General features: G+C 22.7%; 6 protein-coding genes across 6 annotated transcripts; 3 read left to right on the top strand and 3 right to left on the bottom strand. All coding sequences in view use genetic code 6, as the record gives it.

Moving 5' to 3' along the window:
• The first annotated feature begins 267 nt into the window (after positions 1-267).
• Positions 268-3,075, top strand: TTHERM_00158310 (transmembrane protein, putative). Its single transcript, XM_001009759.2, has one exon. It carries the CDS (start codon positions 305-307, stop codon positions 2,900-2,902), a length of 2,598 nt encoding a protein of 865 aa, XP_001009759.2. The 5' UTR covers positions 268-304; the 3' UTR covers positions 2,903-3,075.
• Positions 3,076-3,709: 634 nt separating this feature from the next.
• On the top strand, positions 3,710-7,519 carry TTHERM_00158320 (ubiquitin elongating factor core protein; the record flags this gene model as incomplete). Its single annotated transcript, XM_001009760.3, has 4 exons — positions 3,710-5,426; positions 5,493-5,803; positions 5,937-6,718; positions 6,784-7,519. 4 exons carry the CDS (start codon positions 3,710-3,712, stop codon positions 7,517-7,519), a joined length of 3,546 nt encoding a protein of 1,181 aa, XP_001009760.2.
• Positions 7,520-8,324: 805 nt separating this feature from the next.
• On the bottom strand, positions 8,325-12,044 carry TTHERM_00158330 (cyclic nucleotide-binding domain protein; the record flags this gene model as incomplete). The annotated part of the gene is made up of 4 exons (XM_001009761.2): positions 8,325-9,717; positions 9,885-10,515; positions 10,889-10,914; positions 11,566-12,044. 4 exons carry the CDS (start codon positions 12,042-12,044, stop codon positions 8,325-8,327), a joined length of 2,529 nt encoding a protein of 842 aa, XP_001009761.2.
• Positions 12,045-12,855: 811 nt separating this feature from the next.
• On the bottom strand, positions 12,856-19,379 carry TTHERM_00158340 (phospholipid-transporting ATPase, putative; the record flags this gene model as incomplete). The annotated part of the gene is made up of 16 exons (XM_001009762.2): positions 12,856-13,276; positions 13,411-13,544; positions 13,604-14,383; positions 14,622-15,347; positions 15,416-15,781; positions 15,937-16,389; positions 16,453-17,315; positions 17,604-17,813; positions 17,870-18,001; positions 18,048-18,164; positions 18,234-18,365; positions 18,420-18,500; positions 18,622-19,020; positions 19,087-19,224; positions 19,272-19,314; positions 19,368-19,379. The coding sequence occupies 16 exons, from the start codon at positions 19,377-19,379 to the stop codon at positions 12,856-12,858; spliced, it is 5,007 nt and encodes a 1,668-aa protein (XP_001009762.2).
• A 2,486-nt stretch (positions 19,380-21,865) lies between these two features.
• TTHERM_00158360 (LITAF-like zinc ribbon domain protein) lies at positions 21,866-22,439 on the bottom strand (the record flags this gene model as incomplete). Its single annotated transcript, XM_001009764.3, has 2 exons — positions 21,866-22,104; positions 22,160-22,439. 2 exons carry the CDS (start codon positions 22,437-22,439, stop codon positions 21,866-21,868), a joined length of 519 nt encoding a protein of 172 aa, XP_001009764.3.
• A 2,177-nt stretch (positions 22,440-24,616) lies between these two features.
• On the top strand, positions 24,617-26,533 carry TTHERM_00158370 (hypothetical protein; the record flags this gene model as incomplete). Its single annotated transcript, XM_001009765.2, has 2 exons — positions 24,617-25,934; positions 26,031-26,533. 2 exons carry the CDS (start codon positions 24,617-24,619, stop codon positions 26,531-26,533), a joined length of 1,821 nt encoding a protein of 606 aa, XP_001009765.2.
• Positions 26,534-26,708: the final 175 nt, after the last annotated feature.

Here is a 26,708-nt window from a genome sequence, read left to right as displayed (position 1 = left end):
TAAATATTAACCTATATCATATTAAGGAATTTGAGGGATTACAAATTGTAACCCCTAAATTTGTATTTATTATTTACTTATTAAATAATATTGATCGATATGTAAGAAAGATGGTGAAAATTTTATGCTGGTGAGAATTTATGGTATATTTAAAAAATATTCATGAATTCAAGATTTTTTAAGCATATATATATCTAAAAAATTAACTCTAAACAAAGTTTTTATATAAAATTTTTAATTTATCTTTTTATTTTTTTTGCTCTTCATTTTGAAAGCTGATGGTTGGTATAACTTAAGTAATAGTATGTCTACTTTTAAAATAAGAAATAAAAATATTGCTAATTTTTAATTATTAATGTTAAACGATGATTAAGTTACCTTTAGTTTTTAATACGTAAGGGTTTAATTAATATCTGATTAAAATAAGTAAACAATAGGTACACTAATTTTAATATAATATAGATTAAAATAAATCCATAATATATTAATAAATAAAAGTAAAAAAAGTGAAAGTAAAATAGAACAAAAAAAAAAATAAATGGAAGGAGCGAAGAGTTTTTTGATAAAAATAGATAGTTTTGGAAAAACAATAAATATCTACTATAAGAACTAATAAGTTTACAGAACTTTATTTGGAGGAATTATGACTCTTATCATATGGGCTTTTTGTGGAGTGTTATGCTATTTTTTTGGAAACTAGCTTATTAACAAATAGAATCCACAAGTTATTACTACTGAGCGTTATGTTTAATAAGCTAAAAGAATAAATGTTACAAGAGACAATCTTATATTTATGTTCGGGTTGGATAACATTAATTCTACTTTTTTTCTAGATCCAACACTATTTTAGTTTAGAGCTGTTTAGTTAGTAAAACAGACATCCATAAATAACTAAACAGGTGAGCCTGTAATAACTTTGGTCCCATATAATCTGACTATGAAGGTATGTGATATGGGTGATGTAGGAATACCTTCTGCATATAATTATTTTGATTCACTAGATGTTAGTCTTTTGTATTGTTTTAGTCAAGGTTAGGATATCTACATGGAAGGTGATTTTGACTCTGATAACTTTGCTTAGATTTATGTTTATATAGATAAATGTCAGAACAGCACTAGTAGCAATACTATATGCTAACCTAAAGAGATAATAAACCAACAGCTTTCACAAACGTATTTAAGCTTTTATTTTACTAATCTTTTAGTAGATCCTAATAACTACGAATAACCATTCTAACATTAAGGAATGAATTTATATACTTCTACTTCTTCAAGTTTTCCAAAAGAATTTTAACTCTATTTTACCAATTAATATCTTCAAGATGATGTTGGGATATTATTCAGTGAGATTGTTGAACAGCATAGCATTATTTACACAAATTATTAAGAAACAACATTCTTTGGTGATGACCAAACACTTGTGCGCATTTTATTAAGAATTTAAAAGTAGAAGGAAAATTTAATGCAGAGAAGGTATTAAAAAATATAAGATGTATTACCACAAATTATTGGGTTCTTAAAATTGATGACTTTTGGCTTATCTCTTATCGTAAACCCTATAATTAATCTAAAGATGTATTAAGACCTCGGAGAAAATATTTTTGTAAATGAGCAACCAAAAAAATTATCTATGAATCATGCAAAACTTTTAAAAAAAGCAAAATAGAAATATGAGAAAAACTACAATAAGTAAATTAGTTAAAATTGTGATGAAAACGATGAACCTTAATTTCAAATGAGTCCTGTAATTTATCTAGCAAATTCCTCTTCTGTTAAAAATAAATTAGGAAACGATTCAGAACATAAATTAAATCGATTAAGTTTTAAAAAAAAAAATTCATACTTTTTTTCAAATTTTGATGATTAAAGAGGTTTATTTTCCCCAAAATTAGAACTCAATAAAACTGCCTAAGCTGATAATTTTGATGACGTTGATGAAGAAAAGCAATCATAAATTAGTCCAGTAATTAGTTAAAAGCAGTTATCTATAAATAGAAATAAGTTAAGATTGTAATAAAAATTATAATCACCTCAACACAGGTATAATAAAAAAACATCATATTATGATTCAAGTTTTTTGGGGGAATAAGCAAATAGACCTCATTTTTCTCCATAAGCTAAATTTAAAAAAGATGTTGATATATCAAATTTTATATATTCACCATAATCACCATAATCAATTGATCAGAAAATCTAAAATGATTAAGAAAATTACCAAAATACAAATACTTTTATCGCAGAGTAACAGCCATATTTAAAGAATAATTTTAAAATTAAAATTAACGAAATAGAAAACAATAAATTAGTAGAAAGTCAATTTTAGGATATAAATCCAATTACAATACAAACAGATGCAATTGAATAGTAAAAACCTTAGAATCGCATTTAAAAAAAGCAGAAGTTTTCGTTCAGTTTAAAACACTATATTATGATGGTTTTTTGTAATAAAAAAATGAAAAATGAAAGTGCAGCTAAAATGAAATATGGAATTAAATCAATTCAAAAGCAATTAGATATAATTTACATAATAAGTAAATTACAAGAAATAGATAAATTGAAATCAGTTATTTTGGATGAAGATTAACTCAAACTATTTAATAATATTTCTAAACCCATTCTTTCAGGCAAGCAGAAGCAATAAGAAACAGATTCGAATTAATAAAATGTTTAAAAACCTAATATTTATGAAAGCACAGTTTTGATAAATAGTATTTATCAATTTACAAAAGAATACAAATAATATAACCAAAAAAAAATTGATGAAAAAAAGTAGCAATCCGAAAACTTATAAGCTCTTTAAAATATACTTGAAAAGCAAAAATTTTCTTAAATTGATAAAAGACTTATAGAGTTAAATTATGAAAATCTAAATATTGATAACATGCAGGTTCAATTAGAGTGATTCCTCTGAAATTAAGCTCATCATTTCACATAAAATTTTTACAATTATCAGTATCATTATATCTGGTAATTTTATAAAAGCAGGAAGCTAAAAATAATTTTTATAAATAAACTAAAATATTTTTAAATAATAATTTTTGTGCTTTTATTTACTAGATGATAAAATAACCATCATTAAAGTATTAATTGATTTTGAATTTTATTTTTTATTTCCTATTTTTAAAATAGTAGGTTATTATATTAGATTTTTTACTTATTACTTTATATAAATTAATTTGACTTGCTCTACATATAGCTTACTTATTTGAAATTTTATAAATCAATCATATTAAGGAAAAGCAATCTATTTTTTTTGTTAGAATTTTATGATGTGTATATGCTATTTTAATGTTTTAAAGTATACTTAATTATAATAATTGGTGTAGGGATAGGATTAAATTAATTATATTAAAATTTTGTAATTACTTTAAAGCAAAATAAATTGTTTATTTATTGTTTTAATACAAAATTATTAATCAATTTTAAATAATGATAGTAATTATTCTCTTTCTAAATTTCTTTATAATCCATTTTTCACTAATCAATTTTTGATGAAGAATTTTTTATTGGAGATTCTTTGTAAAATCAGAGCCTATTTAAGTCAATAGAAAAAAGAATAAAAAGCAACAAAATTTTCGCGAAATAAGGATTTTGATAATTTATATTATTTAAATAAGATTAGGTTTAAAGTACTTATAAAATTTATTAAAAGAAGCTATTAGCAAAAAGTTTGAAGGTTATTTGAACGAGTATAGAAAAAATTGTAAAAATGGGAAATTCAGGCTCAAGTTCTTCAAATTTAGATCAAAAAAGTAGCAACGATCTTCCTGAGTTTGAAGACTTAGAAGAAATTTAGCGTTAGAAGTAATAAGATTTGCAAAGAAGGGAAAGGTTAGCCATGCTGGAAAGATAATAATATGATGAAGGATATTAGTCACCCCAAAAATAAAAAAAGCCTGATTTTGATAGCCTTTGCCCTGAAGAATAAATAAGCCATATTTTAGAATAACTTTTATAAGTATCTATTGTAGAAGAATAGGGAAATCAATTCTTTTCGCTTAAGGAAATAGAAAACGATTTGATTGATCCAAAATTGAAGAAGCCGCTATTAAACAAGTAAAATGTGTAGGATTTTGTTATTTATGAAGTCTTACAGAGCAAAATTGGAATATTTTTTGAAAATCATGAAGAAAGAGTGAAATATTTATTTTCAGTCATTAAAAAATGTGCTAATAATAAAAATATTATTTTACAAAAAAACAATTTTGCTTAAAGTGATAGTGAAAAGAAGGTTTAATAGTAGCAGTTATTAATTTCTGCTGATGACTATGATGAAATTATAGAATCAAGCTTTAATTATATGATTACTTTGCTAACTTAATATGAGTCTTTTGATCTAGAAGGTATTTAGGATGAGAAGCATAATAACATCTTTGATATCAGTAATATATTATTAGATGCATTTTACAATAACTTCAATAGATATAGCGCAATTACTTTTAATGAAGTTATGGACAGACTCAGTAAGCATGATGAATTCCATAATATTATGAATTCAGTATTCAAACGTATTTACAATAACATAAGAGAAAAGGGAAGCATTGAGAATATGGACCCTTTTTCTAATTCAATTGATAGAATGAAATAACTTTTTACTAAGGATTACATTCTTGATTATTTTTTAAATAGTTCTCCTTTATTCTATTCTGAAAGTCTTAAGTATGGTCTTTATTTAGAAGGCAATACGATATTTGGGCTAATGCTTTCTCTAACTACTTTCCCTGACTAATGGGAAAAATTTATGGAAGTTTTTAAGTAAGTTAATTTAAGGTTTAGTAAAGAAGTATAAAAACTTATTCAAGAAGATACTAAAATTATAAGAAAAAAAATTAATGAATTTCATAAGCTCTTCTACTAATTGCTAAACATAATAGCCAAAAAAAGAAAAGATAGACTCATATTTTGGATTGAAAAAATTTTAGATATGAATAAGGGTATTCTCAAGACATATCATTCTCATGAACATTGTTCAAGTCCTGGATTTTTATACAATTTCTTAAGGATACTCCTGCACTTTACTTAATCCCTAACATTAGATTTTAATACAATGAATGAAGTTATAAACAATCTTGATTTAAATATCATTACTGAGCCCACTGGCTTCTATAAATTTTTTGATCACATTCAAATTTTTGACAAAGAAAAATATGAAAAAGAAATATTGAAAATATAAATGTAAAAAAGTGGAGAAGATTCATAGCCTAATTAATAACCATAAGAAGGGGAAAAAAAGGGAATAGTAGGAGAAAATTAAGAAGAAGAGTAAAAGTAATCTAATCATCCACAAAGCAAAACATCATTAAGCTAAGATTAAACACAAAACATTTAATTTATTTCTCAGATTTATCGTTTTGTAATGGCAGCCATTCATTTGAATCTTCCATTTTTCAAAACCTTAAAGTCATTTTAGGAAAAACTACATTAAGGTATTTAATTAATCAATTTATTTATAATTATTCATTTAATGTTAATTTATTATTTAAATATATCAGCAAGCCACTTCAACTAGCACAACGTTGTTGAAATCAATAATTTTTTGATAAAGTAAAAAGAAAAATTATCATATAATATTCTAATAGAAGATCCCTATATCAACTCTATGTTAATTAAATTCTTTGAACTTTAAGTGTTGTATTGTTGGAAATTAAACAATCAGTAGTATGATGAAAAAGGAATTATAAACTAGCTCTAGACTGAATACACTCAAAAATATGCTCAATTACCTTTCTTTTTCATCGAAGACATAAATGAGTTTACATCTCTTGTCCTTATCTTATTTCCTAAAATTATTTAAGAATTTTAGGTAATTTATTTATTGTTTATATTTTTTTTTAATTGAACTAAAAGAGGTGAGTATATAAGATATAAATAATAATTTAATTTTCGCCATAATTTAAAAATAAAATAATTTTTACTTTTTATTGGAAACATTTTAGAGCTCATTCTAGAAAATCATAGACTGCTAAATAATAATGATGGGTAATAAACAATGGTGCAATAACCCACACTTTAGACAAAAGATTATAGAGATTTTTTCAATGATTATTGGCTTCGATAGAAATAATGCACTTAAAGAGTCCTCTCCTTCTTTTTTACTCAACTAAGGATAAGTTTGTCAAGAGTATATGATACCTGGGCTGTTAAAAGTGTTTATAGAAATCGAAAAATCGACTGATGGTCATCATCACTAACACCAATTAAATGAGAAATTTATCTTTAGATACCACTTTTGCAAAATTTTTACATACCTCTTAGAAAATTAAGAAAAGAAAAAATAAGATCAAGAAGAAGAATAGGCAAACAAAATTGCTTTAAGAGTAAACTAAGAAATGAAAATAAACAAAATTTGTTCAAACTAGCTTATTAAAATATCTCAATAAAATAAAATTATGTTTTTAGAGTTTGCAAATCTTTACTTTAATGATTTGATATTTTTATTAGATATAATTTCGAATTATATGTGCAAATTCTTTCACTTTTAAACTTTAAACAGAAATCAAGTAAACCATTTTGTTTACCATTAAAAGGAAAGTGAAGCGAAATAGAGCTAACAGCATGTAAAAAAGTATTATTAGTATTTAGCAGCTTACTATAAGAATATAGAAACTCTTTCTCTTTATAGTGAAGACATATTTCTCCAAGATGAGATCAAACTCAAACTTACAAATTTTATAAACATTTCTTTTATGAAAATATTAACATATCACCATCTCGATTAGTAATATAATTTATTTATTTATTTATTCTTTTATCTAATAACAAAATGTTGTTTTATATTTTTAGATTGAATGAGAAGGCATAAAAAGAGTTAGGCTTTGACTTAAAAACAGTAGTATTGTGTATAGTTAAATTGTACATTTAATACTCCTAATATGATAAATTCGTTTAAACACTTGTTGAAGATGAGAGAATTTTTGACATAGAAGCCTTTAAGAAATCTGTTTCAAAGCTATAAACTCTCAATATATTATCAGAAAGCATCTAAAATGAATTTAACTCATTCTAAAGTAGGGTCATTGAGATGTATGAAGAGAAGTAAAGAACTGAGGCACTCCTTTATGCCGAAGTTCCTGAAAAATATTTAGATCCACTGCTTAATCAAATCATGACTGACCCAGTCAAGCTACCAAAGAGTGAAGTTATTATTGATAGAGTAACTATTGTAAAGCACCTTCTCAATGACAAAACTGATCCTTTTACCAGAGACCAACTTTAAGAATCTGATTTGATTCCAATGCTAGAGCTAAAATAAGAAATATCAGAATTTATTAATTAGCAATTATAAAAAAATAAATTGAAAAAGTAAGCTAAAAATATTGAGACTGAAGAATAAAAAGATAACGAAGAAGCCATATCAACTTCTTCCTTTTTAAGTGAAATGGTTACAAAGGATGGCAATGAAGGATCAGTAACAAACTAAGCATTTAACTTAAATGAAATTAGAAGTGATATGGAATTGTAAAGTAGCAACAATATTGGTGACGATGTTCTATCAAATGATTAACAAAATGAATAATGAATGAGCTTTTTATTAGATTTTATCTCATTTTATTTTTAAATAAATCTAAAAAACATAATTTTTGTATTTATATTTTGTTTTTTGGTTGCAAAGAGTTCAAATTTGTAAAATTTAAGAGTTTTATTCAGGGAAGCAGGGGTCAATAATACAAACAAGTAAAATGTTTAGCTTAATCTAGATTTATAATTAATTAATTCTTTATCGATTTAACAAAATATTTTAATCAAAAAATAATAACAAGAATTAGGAATTTTTATGGTTTTTATTCTTTTTTTTTTAGTTGCTTTACTTTTTTTTACATTTAAAAAAAATAATGTTTAGAGTATTATTTTTGAAAAAATAGAATCTACAATTTCAATACTTTTCATATTAAATAAACTAACAATTCAAGAAATAATGAATAATTGATACTGTAGTTCCTCATATATATTTGAAGGTTCATTTCCCTCCCTATTTTTGACCTATGCACAATAAAATGGGCTTTAATGCATACATTTTTTAAAATTTGATGAATTGGACCTGAATAATTGAAAAATTAATAGGTGAATTAAGTTATCAAATTTAATTTTTTTACTTGAAATATTAATAAATAAAAGTCTAAATATATAAAGATAGAGGGTAATATGATTAAAAAATTACTTTCTCATAGCTTTAATGTATATTAGGAAAATAGAATTGTTTTAAATAGTAAAAAAAATTATAATTTGTTAGTTAGTTATTTTTTAATACAGATTTTAATTAGTTAGTTAATTTATAGAAAATTTATAGAAGATAAGTAAGATACAAAATTAAAATCTTTCATTATTCATTTCTTTTATTAAATTTGTTTAGTTACTTTTTTATTTAAAATCCTTTTCTTTTTGAATTATTCTTTTTGAAGATAAAAGTTTTTGCTATATTTTATATAATATTCACGTAGTACTTTATCTACGTTATTGTGTAAAAAATAATATTTAAATATCTTAAGGGTATCCATTTCATAAGTCTCATGAAATGGTGAGTCGTTATTAGTAGCATTATTCGTAGCTTTTTTATCAAGCAAGTTTTCTATGTATTGTTGCTTGTATTAATTGATTGATGTATGCTTTAAGACATATTAATTAAAATCGTTATCAACTTGTATTGATTTTAAAAACTACTATTCATTACTTATTGATAGTCTCTAGACTTCTTTATTTTAGATAGTCTAGATTTATTTAAATTCACTAAGAAATTGATTAAACAAGCTTTACATTTATTATTATAGTTCATTGTTAATAATATTATTCTAAAACTAAGCAACTTGCATTACGTTTTATATAGATTCTCTTCTTTTTTCTTATACATGATTTTTGTTTTGCTACTAATTTTATTAAAGCAAAAACGATGCTTAAATATCTTCACTTCTTATTTTAGACTGCCTTCTATTTTTAATAATTAGTTCTTGCTATTTATCTTTGAATTCACCATATAAATTGTTATTACCATTTATATTTATACTACTTTTTCTATGATAACCTTGATTGAGCAAAGAATGCTAAGAGTTATATTCATCATTTTTTTATATTGATGGTTTTCTTTTAAATCCCCCTAATTCAGATAATCTTTCTCTTTATTATTCCAAATTGAAGTTAATTTCTTTTTCAGAATCTAAACAGCGTTACGAGGTATCTTATTATTAAAGGACACAATCATTATTTACTTTAATAAGCGTGTTTTAGTTTATCTCTTATATGTTACCACTAGACTTTTGCTTTTATTCTAAATTATTAGTAGATTCAAGTTACTCAGAATTATTCCTGCTTTTTTAAGCTACAAGTATTTCGTTTTAAGATTATAAAAAGCTTAAATTAACTTAAGAGTCTTCATCGTCTAACAAATTTTCTATTAAACTTTCAGCTTATTTTTATAAATCATTTAGCTAACTTAAAGTTTAAAAAGTTTTTGTTGCTTTTCTTTTAAAAGCTTTTTAAAAATCTTTCGACTACTTACAGAATTAGTAAATGACCTTATTTAAATTAGGTTTATACATGAGGTATGGACAATTATCAACTAAATGGCTACTACTTTTACAAGAGTAGCAGTAAACTTTGATATCTTAGACCTTCCCATAAAGCTATACTCTATCCTTTACATAGCAAAATTTTTCTTTCTCATTTGGAAATTCTTCTAAAACCTAAATTAAATCCTCCATAAGCAAAGTTTAAACAGTTGTTATACTATGATTAAAATAAAAAATCATAAAACAAACATCTTTGAATTTTATATTTTTTGAAAACAAACAACTTTAAATTTTTTTATAAAATAAAAAATTATTTTAAATAAATCTAAAGGATTTTCTTTTCTACAAACTTTTTGATTAATTGTAAAATAAATAAAAAAATACCCAGAAGAGATGTAGGTAAAATGACTTTCTAAGGAGGAAGAAAAAAATTAATATTCTCCAAAAATGTTGCTTGGTTTGAGCTATTTAAATTATTTGTTATAGACTTAGAACTAATCTTTCAGATAGATGGTAACTTCTCCTTTTGTTATGTAGTACAAAGTAGGCTTTTGAATTTCATTCTAGTCAACAATTGTTTCTCCTATGCCATATGACCTTTCGTTTATTTTTAGTGCAACTTTCTCAAGACACTCGTTGGAAAATATTGTATATAGAAATGGTATGTTTTTAAGAGATCTTAAATTAATTTCTTTTTTTATTTGTAGCTACAAGTTTGATGAAAGCTTGGAGAGGGCTTAGTCACTATGACTGTTAAAATTCTCTGACTCTGAATAGATATATTCAAAGTATTTTCTGACTTTACTTTACAACAATTTGTTTACATCTCTTTCTTTCATGTATTTGTTTATGGTAGCTATATTTTATCTGTATTAAACTTTTATTTCATTATACTCTTAAATGATGAGTCCAATTTAATTCATTGCATAACCAAAATTAGCACAGCAAATAAACGCCATAATTACAATAAATGTTTTTTCAATATATGATTTTGGAGTTATGTCTCCATATCCAACTGTTGTAATAGTAACCGAAGCATAATAAATAGCATTAATATAGAGTGTCTGGTTGCTCGAATCGCTCAGTTGGTCCAGCCAAGATTACTCTCCTTGGTTTTAAGAAAATCTACCTATCTTATAAAAAAAGCAAGCAAAAAGATGACAAAGATAAATAATTTTTGTCATCAATAAGATTAAATTGGTAAGCGAAGAATATTTATCATCTATTTGAAAAAACTCTCTATTTTTCTCTATCAAATCTCCTACTTTTATCATTTTAAATAAAAAAAGCATTTTTAGCAAAGGGGAGTTAAAGGGATTATCAAAGAAAAGACAAAGCAAACAAATGATATCTTAAAATAAATATTTTCTAAAATATCCCTTAATTACTTATTTCCTCACCTGAACAAGTTCGCCTAAATTTTATTTATTAATATGATTTGCATGAAATGTAAATTAAAAAATGCAAATTACCTTTAACATAATTGCTTGTATTCATACTGACAAAAATATCTAATATATAGATGATATAGCTGATTCTCTATAAAAAACTAGTCATATCCTATGCTTCTACTTGACCAATGAAACAAATGTAATAAGGGATAAACACCAGATTGAAAATAGAAAGTAAAATAACAATAAAATCCCAAATCATCATAAAAAAGCTGAAAGGATTAATTAGAGGAATCACCCTATCGAGCTGTAAAATAAAATTATAAACTCTTTCTACAACGTTTTCAATTGGCACGATTATGCATTTTATTTTCTTTTTTGATTATATATAATAATTTCTAAGCTTCTTTTGAAGTTTTGACCTCTTTATTGGTTAATATTTCTTCATATTATGCTATTACTAGCTTTTAACCTCTTTAAATGTTTGTGCAGATTTGTCATTTATTGCTTGGAGCTAATTCTCTGTAAGATTATATGGTCTAAAAAAAAGTAGAACTTTTTTGACTGAAAATCTAAGATGATTGGTTAAATACAACAGCTTAAAGAATTTCTTCCTCCAAATGACTGGAATAGTATATTTATCAATTCGGCTATCTTCTAAATTCAAATTTTACTTATCGTAATGGTTTGTTGGAAATTAATGATCAAAATAGTTAAATTGGCTGATATCATCTTTACATAAAGTTACAAATTATGTTTATTGATTATTAATATGAATAGTATTCTGAGTTTTGCTACTTAAAGGTTTCATTTTTTAATCTCTATTCTATGGAGTTTCAAATGTTTTTTAACTAAAAGGAATCTAAATTTCATTATTCAAAGTCTCATCAAAACAAATTTATAAATCCCTAGATTAAAATGAATGTTCGTTCTTCCCTCTCCTTGAAACAATATTTTTTGAAAGAATACTATCATTATCATTTTATTGAGTTTAAGAATTTTGCTATTAAGAAAAGTCTGCTTAAAAAAATTGATAATTTTCCTGCTCGCCATCTAACTATTTGCATTATCCGCTATCTGATACTCTAAATATTTTTTTTGTAAAGTCTTAATAGCAAATAGAGCCATCCTCATCTTCTTTAGTAGTTATCATTTTTGATTATAAATTAATTATTTCTACTAATAAAACTCTAAATATAAACTTAATAAAATTAAACAAAAAAAAGCAATTTGTTTTCTATGCATAAATTTTTATAAAGAGACTAACATCCAAAATTTATTAGGCAATGCAAGAAATCTTATTAAAAAACAAGTACATTCATTCATTCATTCACACATTTAATTACTCATATTAATTTTTTTTAAATACGAACTAATTCAAAGCTAGACAATCAATTAAATTTTATATTTCACATTTATTTAATTATTTATTTAGATATTTAACTATTTAATAAAAAATTTATACTATATTAAAGGCAATAAACGTAATTTAACAAGTTTTGAATGTAATCTATTGATTTATTCATTAAACAAACAACAATTTAATAATTATTTTCATTTTATATATATTTATTTTACACATTTTAATTTATCAATATTTATGACCATGTATTATACATTAAAACTATATTTATATATTTTAGATATTATCCATTTTAAGACATTTGATTTGCTTTTGGTTTTTTCTTCTTGTTTTAATTAATTTTTTGTGGGTTTACTTTTTTTCACCTTGTTTTTGATGTTTACTTATTTATTTTTTATTTGTTACAATTTTTTTAATTTACATATCTTAAATTTTATAGAAATAGCAAATAAAAATTAAATTGTAATTTTAATTTTTTTATAATTTAATAGTTGATGAATTTTTTATTAAAGTTATTTTAATATTAAATATTTCATATTTAAGACTAAAACTGGGAATTGTAATTAGTATGTATTTTTGTTAATTAATACTTGAAAATATTTCATTTCTTTATAATTTAAAGGCCTTCTTCTTTAGGGTTTTTAGTATTTTTTTTGTTGTTTACAAATACAATTTTTTTATTTCTTTCTATATTTTAGTATCTTTATTTTTAAATATTTGTTGGATCTATTGAAATTTTTGTTTTCTTTTTTAGATTTTTTTATGCCATTTATTTTTATATTTTATCTTTAGCTAATTTTGAAATAGGAGAAGTTGAGCAAATAGTTTCGTATGCAGCTTATGCAATATCTGGAATAGAGCAAATTATTGCAACACATATAGAAAGAGAAATTGCTAAAAAGCTTTTTCCAAAATTTGACATCTCACCAACAGAATTAGTTCCTAACATATCTGATATATATTATGAGCAGAAAGCATAAATAAATCCAATATATATGAAGTAATCAACTACAAGCAAGATTCTATTTTTAAAAATATTATTTCTTAAAAATTATTTTAAACAAAATGATTAAAATAAACTCATTAATATTAAGAAACATTTTTAATATCACAAAAGAGGATAAATAAAATAATAAGAAATCATTAATTATTATACATAGATAAGGATAATTGTGCAGAACGAATTACTGTCTTGATCTTTTAATAGTTATAAAAAGTGATAAAGGCTGTTAAAGATATCAATTAATGGCTATAAATTTTTCCTGATGAATCTATTGGTTCCTTCATAATCTAGTTATATTTATGGGAAATGCTTAGAAAAGCAGAGTTTAATAAATATTTAAATTTACTTCAGTGATTATGAAGATGATAGCAAGAGCTTAGTAAAAAGATCTCAAAAAAGATTTCAATATTGATTTAAATGAGGTATTTTCATCAAATTAACTCTGCAAGTAGCAAATAGGATATCTATATTAGTCGGAAATTGATAAATCAAAGTTAAACATGAGATATATCGAATTACCAAAGCTAAAAAAGATCTCAAGAAGTAAATAATATTTATAGCAAAAAAAACTTTATGTAGCAAATCCAGCATAGAATCTATATAGAATTTCTATAAATACGTAGGTAAAGTTTCTTTCAATTATTTATTTAGCAATTATTGCTGTTTTATTGAAATGTTATCTCCCATAGCTTAAAACCAGCAGTTCTAAATCTTTTATATCTTCAATTATAAAATCCGAATAATTTATAATATCTGGGTAAAAAGTTTGTTCAAATTGCTTATCATTTAAGTAAACACTAACTTAACTTGGCCCCAATATTGAAATATCTTAATCGTTTAATCCAATACCCATGAAATTCACTTAAACATTTAATACATTTTTTACCATTAACAAAAACTAATTTTTATCAAATTAGGATAAATTCCAAACAATAGTTCTCTTTGCATAAAGCATCATAGTATAGTATTTTATTAATGCCTTTTAAGTTTATTCTTGCTAAAATTTATTTGTTGGATCATCTTAACTAATAAGAACATTAAAAGTTAAGTTATCAGATTCTATATTAAATGGAAGACTGTACTTGATTATTTATTTGAGAATAGGATCTTCTAGTTTCTTTAATCGCTTTTAAGAGTTAAAAATAATAAAATTTAAATAAAAGTGGCTATCGTAAACTGTATTATATATATATATATTTTTGATCATTAATTTTTTTAATTTTAATAAAAAATATCACTAAAAAATTTTTATTTCTTGAAGGAGATTTATACAATTATTTCGAGGAAATACATTATTAAATTAAAATTAATTTGGTTTTGTTTGTTTTTTTTTTAAGAGAATTTAAATTATGTAAATAAATTACCAAATCATCAAAGGTTTTATCTATATTTTGAATTAACTCATCTTTATTTTAACAGAAAAATGAATATGTAGGGATTTCTGATTCAAAAAACGAACTATTAATCTTAGTTTAAGATGTCAAGTACCAACTTCGAATCCCTGATTTTTACAAGTGTTTAAGACTTTCTTCAAACTCATACTCAAAAGATGTCATGCATTTGAATGTCAAATTTTATGTAAATTTAGATAATATTTCATTTACTTCATGAAAATTAGTAGAAAAAGCTGAAGCTATCTATACTAGCTCATGCTAATCTATGGACTTTGATGCTAAGATATAACATTATAGTGAGCTAAATTATGGAGACTCAATTAAATTTTAAATATAAACTAAATCATCTTAGCATTTTAACTTATGAACCATACTTCTGGCTAATCCTCTCACAAATATTCTATAAGACCCATTTTAAGATTCAAAAATATTAACTTACATATCAGAAAGCTCATGCTAATATAAAAGTTTATAAGATTTAAAATTTGATTCTTTTGCAATGACAGTACTCTTTACATTACTCATATCATCAGTAATATCTTCAAAACTTAATTGATTACCTTCAAATGCTTTAATAAATGCCTCATCTAATTTATTCCTCTATATCTAATTGCATGACAATATTCCAACTTATAATATCTCAACTAATTTCTGTTTTAGCTTTTCATTTTCTTAATCATTGCTTTCAATAATTTTCTTTATTAATACAATGAGTATTGATTAGATAAAGTTAAAATTATTCAATAAATAAATAGATAAATTACTCTTATGTTTTGTGCTTCAATTATTATATTTTCAAAAGAAATAGCAGAACATTTTATGGATTTAATCAAAATTTAATCTATTTCTGAAACAGTTACTTGAATGTCACCTAGATGTTATATTTTTTATGCATCTAAAATTTATATTCCTTCTTTTTTCTTATAATTTGAATCTTCTTTAATTACTTAAACCATATATTAAGGTTTTTTTTACTATTTATCTTCAGAAGATGATTAATCTGATGATATTTCATCAGGATTGTTGTTGATTTTTACGATTTCGCATTTTTGTATTAGCTTTTTTTGAATAAGATCCACTAAAGAGAGTGCAATAAATAAGGTTAAAGGAAAGAAAGCAAGCAAAATACCCTAAATAAATGAATAAATATGTTTAATTAATTAGTTAATTAATTAATTTAATTATATTTTTTTATGTTAAAAGTGATAAAAAAACTAAATTCACACAATAATGAAATAAGTTAATTAAATAATGCTTTTTTTTAAAGAAAATTGAATTTAATTACTAAAATATTTAGCATGTATTTCTCAAAAAAGTAAGTTGTATATGCAGTTCCTAATGCTACTTCAAATAGGCCAAGTCTGAATAGAATGACAACTAACAATAAACAGAATTTAATAATTTAAATAATAACATCATAATATCTATAAAAAGGAGAGTTAAACACTTCTTTTTCATATGTAATTCCATTGTTTGTAGAATAAATTCCTGTTAGAACAACTATTCCATACACAAAATCTTCACTTTTCAAAATAGAATTTCTTGAAGCGATATGTTCTTCAGAAACATAAAAACTATTTAAACTCTCTATCTTTACTAATGCCTTCCATCCCTTTGAAGAACCAGTGTAAAAAGTACTAGGCATGTCTTTAATCTATCCATTCAAAACAGATAAATTAATAGCTTCGCAGCTTGGAAAATTGTTTTTTAATTCTAAAGGAACTATTTTAGTCTTAATCTTTTTTATAAAACAATTTTTAATAAATTAAAAAATTGAATCAATTAATATTATTTGTTTTACTTTTTCAAAATCCTAAACAATCAAAGTGCTTTTAGATGAGTTAGTGCAAAGTAATAAAGTATCAGCTGGAAATCTACTATTTTTATAAATTTTAACAATGTCTCCTTAGTAGAGATTTCCTCTTTAAACATTGATAAATTAATTCGATTTATAGCAGTACTTAATGCATTCTTATCCATCAATTTTAAATTAAAATTAGATTCTTTGCTTGACAAAATATTCTAGCAATAATTATACAAAGAAATAGAAAAAAATTGTTAAGATCTAAGTCCCTATTTAACTGTGTGAATCATTAAGTAAAATCATAATAATATATCCAAATAGTAATATAATGTTTATGTATTTATATACAATTTTTAAAAGCAGATAAAGAATAAAATGCAAAATTGAGGGCTGTGGGCTCATATTATTCTTTTTTTCATTTTTTTTCTTTCTTTTTCCAATAAAAAAAGTTTAATTTTTAACTGGAGGACGAAACTAAATGGAAGTCAAAGGCATAAAGGACTTAAAGCTAAATCCATCTCTAAAAAGTTTTGTATTTTATTCAGAATCCATGAAAAATACATGATAAAAAGATTTTTTAGAATTAATATTTTTCTCAAGTTCAGGCTGTTCTGTACTTTACAATTTGGCTAATTTTTCATAATAATTGTCAGTGTTCTAAGAAGTTTATTTATTTAAATTGTATTTTTCATCAATTTAAATCATACTCGTATTATTTACAGTTCTATCCAGATCAATTTTACTTATTTGAAATTAAGAAGCATCTTTTTCCAAAACCCTTATAAATTGACTTTTTACCCTTGACTAATTAGCATCTAATGCTAAGGAAGTATTCAAAATTTAATCCTGAGTAGCTGGTTCTAATTAATTATGAAAAAAAAGCTCAAATTTCATACTTCTTTAAAAAAATTCTTTTAAAAGTAAAATTAATGTCTTTCTCTTTAAAATTAATTTATTTTTTCTCTAAATAAATTTTATGATTTCTTAAACACAATTTTTTTATTGAAAAACTAAATTTAAAATTTATTAATTTAATTTTAGCATTAATTTTTATTTGCCTTTTTTAAAAATTAATAATTCATTTTATCAAATAATTTTTTGCTTTTACATTTAAAATTCTAAATTTTCCTAGAAAAATAAATATTTACATTCATTGTGATAATAGTTATTATTTTTTTCTAAGACTGAGTCCAATCTATGTAAAACGCTATAAAACCCTTTATCTTAGTTTTTATTTTGATCCAACTTTTCTCTTTGATCTTCATAAGGTGTCATCTAAAATGTTTTTTGGTTTTACAAAATTTCTTCAATATTAGAAATTTTTGATGGGAATTCTTGCTTTTCTTTCATTTTTTATACTGTTTGTTAAAATTATTTATAAAATTTAATATAAATTTATTTTTTTAATATTTACTGTGATCTTTAATTTACAATGTATTTCCTTCTTCATTTAAAATTTCTTCTATTTTAGATATTTATTATGGAAATTTCTTTTATTTTTCATATTAGACAACTTCATTTGCTCCTATTAGCCTCTTTTATTTTCCTTTTAATATTTTTTTAAGAAACATCTTTTTTTAAAAAAATATTACTTCTTTTCAAAACATCATTAAAAGTAGAAACTTTCTCTATACTCTCATTAACTTTTTATTAGTTTTCTAATTCAATTTAACTAGGTATTTTCTCCTAAGACTATCGTCTACTTGATGCTTTAATAATATTTTTAAATATAATTATAATATATTAAAAATTTACACTTAAAACATTTTAAGATTTACTTATTTGCTCAATTATATCATTTTAATTTTCTAAGATTTTGCTTAATTTGAATATGTTATCCCCAAATTATTCTAATTATTTTTATTACTCTTCATGATTTTGTTTATTTTAATCTCCTTCATTTTATTGAACTTTTAAAAATTTAAATATTATAAAAATGGAATGATTCAATAAATAAATTTTACTTATTTCTTCTTCATCAATAGCTAAAAGCTCATTTAACTTCCTTAAATTGATTTAAAATTCATCTTTTTTTTCCATTAAACCTGCAGTTATAAAAGATTATTTAACAAAGTTTAATTAAAACCACACAAATAAAATATAAACTCTTAAATATCTGTGTAAATTTTGTTTACTTTTTGATTAATTTAGAAAGATAATAATTACTTTAGTCTTTTCCGCTTGAATAACCTCTATCTATTAGGTACTCTAGTCTCGAACTGTTCTGCTTGTTTAAAATGCTTGTATCTTAATCCCTTGATTCATTAAGGTCTCTTGTCAAATTAAAGTCATCTAAATCAATTCTTTTCTATTAAAATATATCAGCTTCTGAACTTGGAGTATTCATCCTTTATGTGTTAAGCTATTTCGTATTTCTTCTTGAAGTTGTAGGGTACATTGATTAAAGTAGGATTTAATCATTTGTTTTATTTAAATCGTTTCCGGCAATACTCTCTTTATGTTATAAAGATGTATCTAAAGATTATTTGTAATTTTATTAAGCTCCATATTAAATTCCAATGTCTTAATCATAAAGATGATCATCTAAATATCTATTTATGTAGTCTTAAAAATTAATAATTTAATAAATGCTTAGCACAAATAAATTTGATCAAAAAACTAAATCATTACCTTAATCTTTATCATCGTTATTTTTTTATTCTTCCTAGCTCATCTCATTATGATTTAATAGTCTTTTCTTCTTATTTTTTTTACTCAAAAACTAATTTTAGATAGTGTTGGAAACCTTTTATACTTCTCCATCTTTTTCTGAATATTTTTAATGAGGATTTTTAAAGAAATATTAAATGATCTACTTTCAATATATAAGTTATCCAGGTCTTCGATTTACTCATCATTCTAATATAAAAAATTTTATTAAGTTATTTATTCATTTAGATTAATGTTAGTACTTGCTTAAGCATTTTTGCTTGTAGTAGTTTACTTAGTATATAGAGTAGAATCTATTTATTTAATTGTTATTTTGTTAAAGTTAATTTAATAAATATATATGTAAATATAATTACTATTTACTTTTTGTATATATCTTAATTACAATTAATTTTATGATTAGCTTAATCACATTTCAAACAATAATTATCTTTGATAGATAAATATTAAAATTTTCAAGTTTACTTAAAACATAAGTAATAATTCAATGAAAAAATCATAAATATTTATTTTTTTTATATTAAATAAATTATTCCACATATTAAATCAACCATTACAGATAAACCAGGCGAAGTTAAAGAAATAAATTCTTGTTACACTTACAAGTATGAATAAATTAAAATTCATGACTGCTCAAATTTTAAATTGATATTAGCATTTAAAATATAAAAAAAGTACAGTATAAACTGCAATAAATTTATAATATTAGCATCAAATATATTTTGATTTTATAAAAATCACCTGTTGCATAGAACTAAAATTTCTTAATTTATTTTAAGACACTTTTCAAAAAGAAGAAAAGAAAAAAAATTCAAAGCATATTTAATGAGTTTTGATCCTAAAATATTAAAAGAATAATTTGCTTATATCACAATGCCTATTTAATTTATTGATAGACAAACTTTAAAAAATTTAACTTTATTTTTTCTTTTTATCTCGTTTAGACTCCATAAATTTTAATAAATTAAACTTTCATAAGTTAAATTAAATATTAATTTAAGTAGTTTAATTATTCATAATAAATTTATGTATTAAAATAAAATAATTAACAAAAAAGTTATAGCTAAAATAATTTAAATCTATAAATAGTATTGAGAAAAAATTAATAATTTATTGGTAGAACTAAAGTTTATTTTTATCAATTTTTGTTTTTTTATTATTTTGTGCTAGTCATGTAAAAAGAAAATTGAAAATTTTAATATTTTTTGTTAGTACTAAATAAATACTTTTTTATAATATAAATATTTTTAGAAAAATCTCTAATTTTTTTAATTTAAAACTACTCTCAATATAAATTAATCTATAAGTTTTCTAATTTTAGCCAAAGATACTTTAATAAAAAATCATTATTAATTTAATAAAAATAAAACTCATTATTTGTTCAATTAAGTCCAATTTAATCTATATAATGAAAACCACATTTTTTCATTTAATCTTTTTGAAATAAGGTTTTTTATTAGAAATGGTATACAAAGCTTGTATGTAGATTTTTAGATTTACTTTCAATGCTAAAAAAGATGATTTAAAAAAAATCTATTATTAGATTTGAAATATTTTCAATATAAATTGAATTATTTAGCTTTTATAATATTCTAAATTATTTTGTTCTTCTTAGAGCTTTCTATCAACTTGTTCTCAAATTACTAATCTAAGAAAATAAAAGACTAAAAGATAATTTTATTTAAAATAATTTGAAAAAGAAAATAATTTCCAGAAATATTTAAAATTTTTTATTTTCATTTACAAAAATTAAAATAAAAATAAATAAAATAAATTGATAGTTTTTAGTTAAAATAAAAAAATAAATTTTTTTTTAATTTATTTATTTTTTGTCATTAGTAAATAAATACAAATAATAATATATAACTATTCCTATATATTTTATTTTAATTACTAGAATTTTAAAGTGTTATTAATTTATTTATGAATTAAAAAAAAAATAATTTAAAAAAGCAAAGGTTATTTTTAAAAAAGTTTAAGTATTTAATTAATTAGAAAGTAAATGAAAAGTTTAACCTAAATATTTTTATTTTAATAAAAGAATAAATTAAAAAATTTAGAGTTGATAAAAAGTAAACTAGTTATAATATCTATAGGGATATATATATAAAGAAAGAAAGTTAATTAATACTATATACTTATATTATATACACAAAATAATAAGTTAAATTAATAAATAATATAGATTAGATTTAGTATTCATTTCTTTTTCTATTTTTAAAATCTTATTATAGATTGATTGATAGATAGTGTTTATATTCAAATATGCATTCGCTCGTGTATTTAGTTAGGAAATTGAAAATGAAGCAAAAGAGAATTGATCTATTAAGACTTTTTCATTTATCAAATCAAAGCATTATAAAAAATTACTTATAGCTTGCTTGCTGCTTTTTTCTTTTAGAACTAATTCAATTGCTTTTATATAGTAAAGTTGTAAGCAAGAAAAATTTATTTATCGAGAGATAATTAATTAAATTAGCGAACCAAAATTTTTATTTGTTTTATAAACATTAGCTATGCACCGAAAGAAACATACTGGAATTCTACTTATATTACTTATAATACTAAAGTACGTGAGTTCAATTAAGATTATGGTTGTTATGGTTTTAATTATAATATATTTTGTTTATTTTCAACTTTTGTTGAGCTTTTAGTAAGTAGGAAAAGATGTTAGTTAGTTAGTTAGCAAAGGCTACATTTCCTTTGTTTTTATTATTAATTTTCAGTTCAGGTTTTAAATTCAATCAAAGAGGAATTATTTTTTTCCGAGCTGTTGGTGACAGATAGTGCATTAATGAACAGCATCTTAGAAGTCTTCATTGCAGCATGGGATTAAGCAGCATCCAGCCCAACATCCAAGTAGGCCTATCACTAGACCTGATACCCATGCTCCCTTTCCAGCTTAAAATTCTACTAGCGATGGGACAACTCTTTAGCAATTAGAGCAATACAAGGGCTGACTATATCTAGAAGTAGGTTCTAATTTATATAAATAGTTAATTAAAAAAGGTAAAAATGATTTGAAATTAATTACATTATGGGGTTGCAGGATATAAAAATATTGGTTTTTGCTATTGTTGCTATTATATGAGAGGGAACTATTGCTGGATCATTTAAGGATGTTGCATCATCATCATTTGTTAATGTTAGTATTAGTTAGGCAACTATTATTAATTCATCATCTAAGGAGCGTACATTTAATTCTAAGTATGTGGAATGTGATGCATCATTTATGGGTTGACCATTTGAATGCTCATGTCAGTATTATTTTAGTTTGTTGCAAGAGGGATGTTATTGAAACTTTAGTTATCCATTGTAAATAGTTTGCCTTTAATTAATTAATAGAGTTTTTTTAGTAATTTTAACTTAAAATTTGTTTGTTTGCTTCTTTTTTCTTTTTTGGTTGTTAAATTTTGTATTATTTCTAAATTGATTATTTGGGATCGAAGTGAATATTTTTCAATTTATTTCTTAATTAATTCTTTTTAGAAATTTAATACTTCAGTTTTCAAAATATATCAGTCAGTTTTTGTTTTAGAGAGTGCGCACATGAATAATTCTCTAGGAAATAGAGTACATTATTAAATAAATATAAATGAATGCGTATATACGCTAAGTAAATTTCTGATTACAAACAAACAAATAGCTATTTATTTTTAAAACCAAAAAAAATATAATACCTTGAATGTGTGTATGTATCATAGTCAAGATGCCCACCCTTTAATTCATCTTATAAAACAAATGAATAAATAAAATAGAAATAAAAGCTACAAATAAATATTTGATTCTATCGTACTATAAATTTTTTATGTTCGTTCAACTAAATACTTGTAACAAATTTAAAAAATATAAAATAAGCAACAAATAATTCAAAGTAAAGATTTTGAACTTTAACTAGAGTCATTCTTTTGATAGTAAACATCTATTTTAATATTTTTAAATGTTAAATTTCAAATACACGAAAGCATCTTGTTTTTTTAATGTTATCTAATCAAATCTGATATAATAAATTTTGATTATAATTAATGTAAAAATAGAAACACATATTAAACTAGGTGAATCAGTATTTTAATATCTATATTATAAATACAATTTTATGATAATAGAAGGTATTATTTAAGTTTTATTATTTTATCACTTTTTATCGAAGAAGAGAAAGAATAAGAATATATCAGTTAGTAAATATCATAAATTGAATACAAATCAAATGCCAAGGTTGCTTTTTTTATTTACAGAAAATTAAATTTTGATAAAATTCTTTGTGAGAGATTATAAACGTGCATAAAAATTAGTTCACATTCTATTTTTTTCTTAAATAATTTACGTACTAACAAAGAAACAGAATAAGTATATTATGCGTGTGTATCTATATATAAATTTATTGTGTGAATGTTTTTTGCAACAAACCAATTTTTTATAATTTAATAATATTGTTTAAAATCACTGGATTCATTTTAATCTAGAATTTTTTAACCTATTATCATTAAATGCTTTCAGAAATGTGATTTATTAAAATGTAGATAATTATAACCAAATTAAATTATCTTATTACACAATTATCCTTTTAAAAGACTTTAGGTATTTATAAAATAAATAAAATAAGCTTTTTGTCAACTCTAAGAATGTTGAATGAACTCTTTATAAAATCAAATAAAAACACCCCTTTTATAATCAAATACTAAAAAGATAAAGATAATAATAGTAACTTTTAAATATTAAGTAGATGATATTAAATTCTTTTTATATTATTCACAGAATACTTTATTAGCATGATCAAAGTATACATGGTGATTCTTGGTGTCTTATCTAAAAAATGTTAATAAGAAACAAATTCAAATTTATCTAGTAAATTGTCTTTCACACTAAGTTAAATTTCTTTTTCAAATACTTAATTAGTGAGATTAGATATACCTGGTATTAAATCTACATTGGAAGATATTAAAATTTTTAGTATGTGCTTCTGTTAATTCAGAAAAATAAATCTGTGTGGGGTAAAGCAAATATAATTCAACTACTGGAAACTCTCAGAATATATTAATACAATAAATAAAAACAGATTAATATAAATATTTATATAAATTAAAATAACATCTATCAAATAATTTAACCTATAATAAATCAATATTTAAGAAGAATATACAATCTCTCAAAGAGAATATCAATTGATGGATCTCAAAGAATATATCTCCTTAATAATTAATTTATAGTAGACTGAATGATAATACAATTCATACCAATTTATTAGGTTTAGATATGTTGTGTATATATAATATAAAAAAGTGAAAATAATTTCAAAAATCATTCATCAAATAATTTTTTAAAGTTAAATTGTTTTTGTTAATTTTTATAATTAATTTTAATTTTATTGGATAATCATTTTCATTATAAAATTTTTATATTGTGCATTTATTTTGTCAGTAGACTGTTTTTGAAAAGATATGCTTTAAAATTTTAATTGAGATTCAATATTATTAAGTAAATTAAAAAAGATATGTTTTAGATAGTAAAAAGATTAGTTCCATTTAACATCACACTTAGAAGCAAATTCCAACTTAAGCTACGCAAAGACCTTTTTAATTCTTATAAGGCTTAGTTTTGCTCATCTTAGGATAAAAACTTTTAAGATTAAAAACAGACATAAAATAATAGCGAGCAATCTTCTGAGAATAAAGATGAATCTAATGTTTATGAGTAGAATATTCAATAATTGAAAGAAATTTCTAAAGAAATATTTACAAAATTAGACAAATATAGCACAAAAAGAAAATATGAAATATTTTTAACTTATTCTAATTATCGCTTGATTGATCACAACACTTACAACATTATTGAAAAAGATTTCATTAAAAATTTAAATGGATTTACTTCTGAATAATTAATAAATATTCTTGAAGGGTTAGTTAAGATTTAAATGGGCTCTCCCAAGCTTTAGATGCTAATGGAATAATATTTCTTAAAGAATATTCACAATTTGAATATTAAAGAATGTGTCAAGTTAACTAAAGTTTTGCCTAAAGCATTTACTTTCAGGGAAGATGCCTCTCCTTCTACTAGCAAAAGACTGTCAGAATCTCTTCATCTGTACTTTATGAACAAACTCAACGATTTTGATAATCTCTAAAAAATGTAAATGATTGTTGGTTTGCTCTAACTTTTGAAGTCTAACAGAAACATTTACATGGAATCCCTTGAACTTGTTTTTGAAAGACTTTCTCATAAAGTAAGCAATTTTAATAAATAGGAAATTGTTTTATTCGGTCATCTTTTCTTTTCTCATTTTCTCATACAAAGAGAAGCTTAGTTGTCTAAAAGAGAAAAGGCACTTGATAGTGTAAATTAGATCATGTATGGAAGAATCGAATTAACTGAAAACTCTCTCAATCAAACATCTTCTCAAGTTTTAAACTAATAAGAAAATAACTAAAAAATTATAAATTAACAAGACAGTGAGAAACCTTTATTGCAAAAGTCAAAGCAACTATTCGATTAGCAAACTAATTTTAGAACTATCTTAAAATCTTACAATGCCTGTATATTGAAGAATATTGATGAGTTCCAAGCAAAAGACTACTAAAAAATCCTAGAAATATTTGAGCTGTAAGAAGTTTAAGTGGATAATTAAATTAAGCAACATTTTGATCAATTTGTGAAATAAAACTACTTAGACTTTTCACCAAAAGAGCTTTATTCTTTATCTCCATATATAGATATAAGGTTTATTTAGCTCTATTTAGAGCACTATAAATAAGATCTAGAATATATTGATCTACTTAATTTTTTCAAGAGTGTCAAAATGCAATCCTTACCAAGTAAATTATTAATTTTAAAAACCTTTAATTTTGAGTCTTTAAACTAAATGAATATTTTTTAGAGTAAATTAAATAGTATTTTATTTTAATATTTAGGCTATGAGTAGGCATTGAGAGTAGTCGATAGCAGAATCTATCAAATTAAAGATAAGTGGGATTTAGATGAAGTTGTTTACATTTTATGTGCCAGAGAAGATTAGCAAATAGCATTTAAAAACTAAAAGCTATTCTAAAAAGAAAGAGAGATTTTCCTAAAGGAAATGATGATATGTATCAACAAAGAATTAAAAATTCGTAATAAAAATCCATTTAAAGTATATTATACTATCTGGAAACTTTTATTTAGGTCATAGCTTAAGCTAGATTAAGTATATATATTAGATTTACTCTAAAATATGAGATAAAACATAACTTTATCAAGCTTTGATTAATTTATGAGAACTGTAGAAATACTTAATCACGTAGCTACTGTATATCCAGAATTTGAAGAACCTATTAAGCAAACAATAGCCAGTATAGAAGATAGATATACAATTAATGTGGATGAAAACGAAACAAAAAAAATAGATGCAGAAAATACTAAAAAAATCGGATAGTGAACTCAAAACATTTTTAATTTAAACAAGTAAAAAATAATAAATAAAAATGTTGCATTAATAATTTTTATTTATTTATTTCATTAAAACTTCTTTATTTATTATATATCTTTCTACTACTTTTGAATGAAATGTCAAAGTAAATCATTTAAAATAAAATAAGATTTTGTATTATTTT

This window comes from Tetrahymena thermophila (genome assembly GCF_000189635.1).
Source record: "Tetrahymena thermophila SB210 genomic scaffold scf_8254776, whole genome shotgun sequence".
NCBI classification, from domain to species: domain Eukaryota; phylum Ciliophora; class Oligohymenophorea; order Hymenostomatida; family Tetrahymenidae; genus Tetrahymena; species Tetrahymena thermophila.
This window is presented reverse-complemented; position numbering and strand designations above follow the sequence as displayed.